General features: G+C 64.5%; 1 protein-coding gene across 7 annotated transcripts in view; it reads right to left on the bottom strand.

Annotated features, from left to right (window-relative positions):
- Slit2 (slit guidance ligand 2) overlaps nucleotides 1-1,339 on the bottom strand; it is a 338,504-nt gene extending 337,165 nt beyond the window's left edge. For all 7 annotated transcript variants that reach the window (XM_033758794.1, XM_010610428.3, XM_033758796.1 and 4 more), the window contains exon 1: nucleotides 660-1,339. In XM_033758794.1, coding sequence (XP_033614685.1) covers nucleotides 660-838 — 179 coding nt within the window. In that variant the 5' untranslated portion in view covers nucleotides 839-1,339. The remainder of the gene's footprint in view (nucleotides 1-659) is intronic.
- Between the last annotated feature and the right edge of the window lie 6 nt (nucleotides 1,340-1,345).

Below are 1,345 nucleotides of genomic sequence, written 5' to 3'. Positions count from 1 at the left end.
CGGCCGGTACCCCGTCTCCTGCCCGCAGTGGGGGACAGGGACTGCGTGGGGGGCTGCCCGGCCGCTACGCTAGCGGTAGCTGTCCCGTGACACCTTCCCCTCCACGGTGTGGGAAGTACTCTGAGCGCCCACAACCCCGTCTCCCCTCCCTCCGTCCCCAGGAGGGCGACACAAAGCCGGGGAGCGGGTTGCTCCCTCCTGAGCCCCCCTGCAATCCCCTTCGCGCCAGCGCGCGGCGCGGAGGGCGGGGACTGGCCCTGAGTCCGACCTGCGCGTGTCTGCCACCGCAAGGTGACTCTGTCTACCGAGTCTGGGAAACAAAGTCGAGCCTGACTTGCCCTGGGCATCCCTGAGTACGTGTCCCCCATTTCCCAGCTCCCCGGCTCTACGGAACTCCTCCCCGTGGGACGAGAGTAGCTGGACGAGCCAGGGGATTGGGACCAAGCTCCGCAGCCAGTGGGCCCGCCCCTCAGGGGGCAGAGGCCCCTCCCGGGCATTGCCCTCGGTGCTTCGCCTCCGGAAAGACCCAGGGATGTGCGTGCAGAAGAACCAGCCCGGCTGCTCCAGGCACAGGTCCCCTCGTTGCTTGATTCCTCCAGGCTGGAGCCAGAAGTGAGCTACCTGGAGGGGAAGGGGCAGGGCGAAAGCCCAATACTCACAGCCTCTCGGTGTTGCGAGGGATATTCCTGGGCACGCTGCGCAGTGCCAGCCCGTGACAGTCCACGGTGCTGCCGGAGCAGGAGCACTGCGCCGGGCACGCCTGCGTCGCCACCTTGTTGAGGACCGCCAACACTAACACCAGCGACAGGGACAGCGTCTGCCAGCCCACGCCGCGCATCTTCCCCCACCGCCTCCTCGCTCGCGGGCGTCGGGGTTTCTCTTTAGCTCGCCGCTCCTCGGGAACCGCGTAGTGCCTGAGGCCCAGTGCCTGGCGCGAGGTTAGCAGCCCAGAGTGCCGCGGGGAAATGGGCACAAAATAATAAGGAATAGTAGTAATATTCAAAGGAGTGGAGCCAATAGAGGCGCAAGGCTTTCCCCCTCCCTCTATCCTCTTCCAGCAGGGCAGGAGCTCCGTGGGCAACTTTAAAACCTGGAGACCAAACGGCCTGGCCAAGGCTCCAAGGAGATCCAGACAGCAGCGGGGAAGAGATCACTCGTCTTCCGTCTCACAAGGATCAACTTGGCTTGTCACTAAAAAAGCTGGGGCTCCAACCACCGGGAAGATGTAGTTGGGCGCGGGGGCGGGGTGGTGGTGGTAACGGATCCCACGCACTGCTCTGCGAATCCGATTTCAGTGCAGAGAGGACCAGGCAGAAGAGGGAGCTCAGTGGCAGTGATGGTCCTG

The sequence above is a fragment of the Fukomys damarensis genome, unplaced genomic scaffold (assembly GCF_012274545.1).
Source record: "Fukomys damarensis isolate Sample0158 unplaced genomic scaffold, DMR_v1.0_HiC HiC_scaffold_35, whole genome shotgun sequence".
In the NCBI taxonomy this organism is placed as follows: domain Eukaryota; kingdom Metazoa; phylum Chordata; class Mammalia; order Rodentia; family Bathyergidae; genus Fukomys; species Fukomys damarensis.
This window is presented reverse-complemented; position numbering and strand designations above follow the sequence as displayed.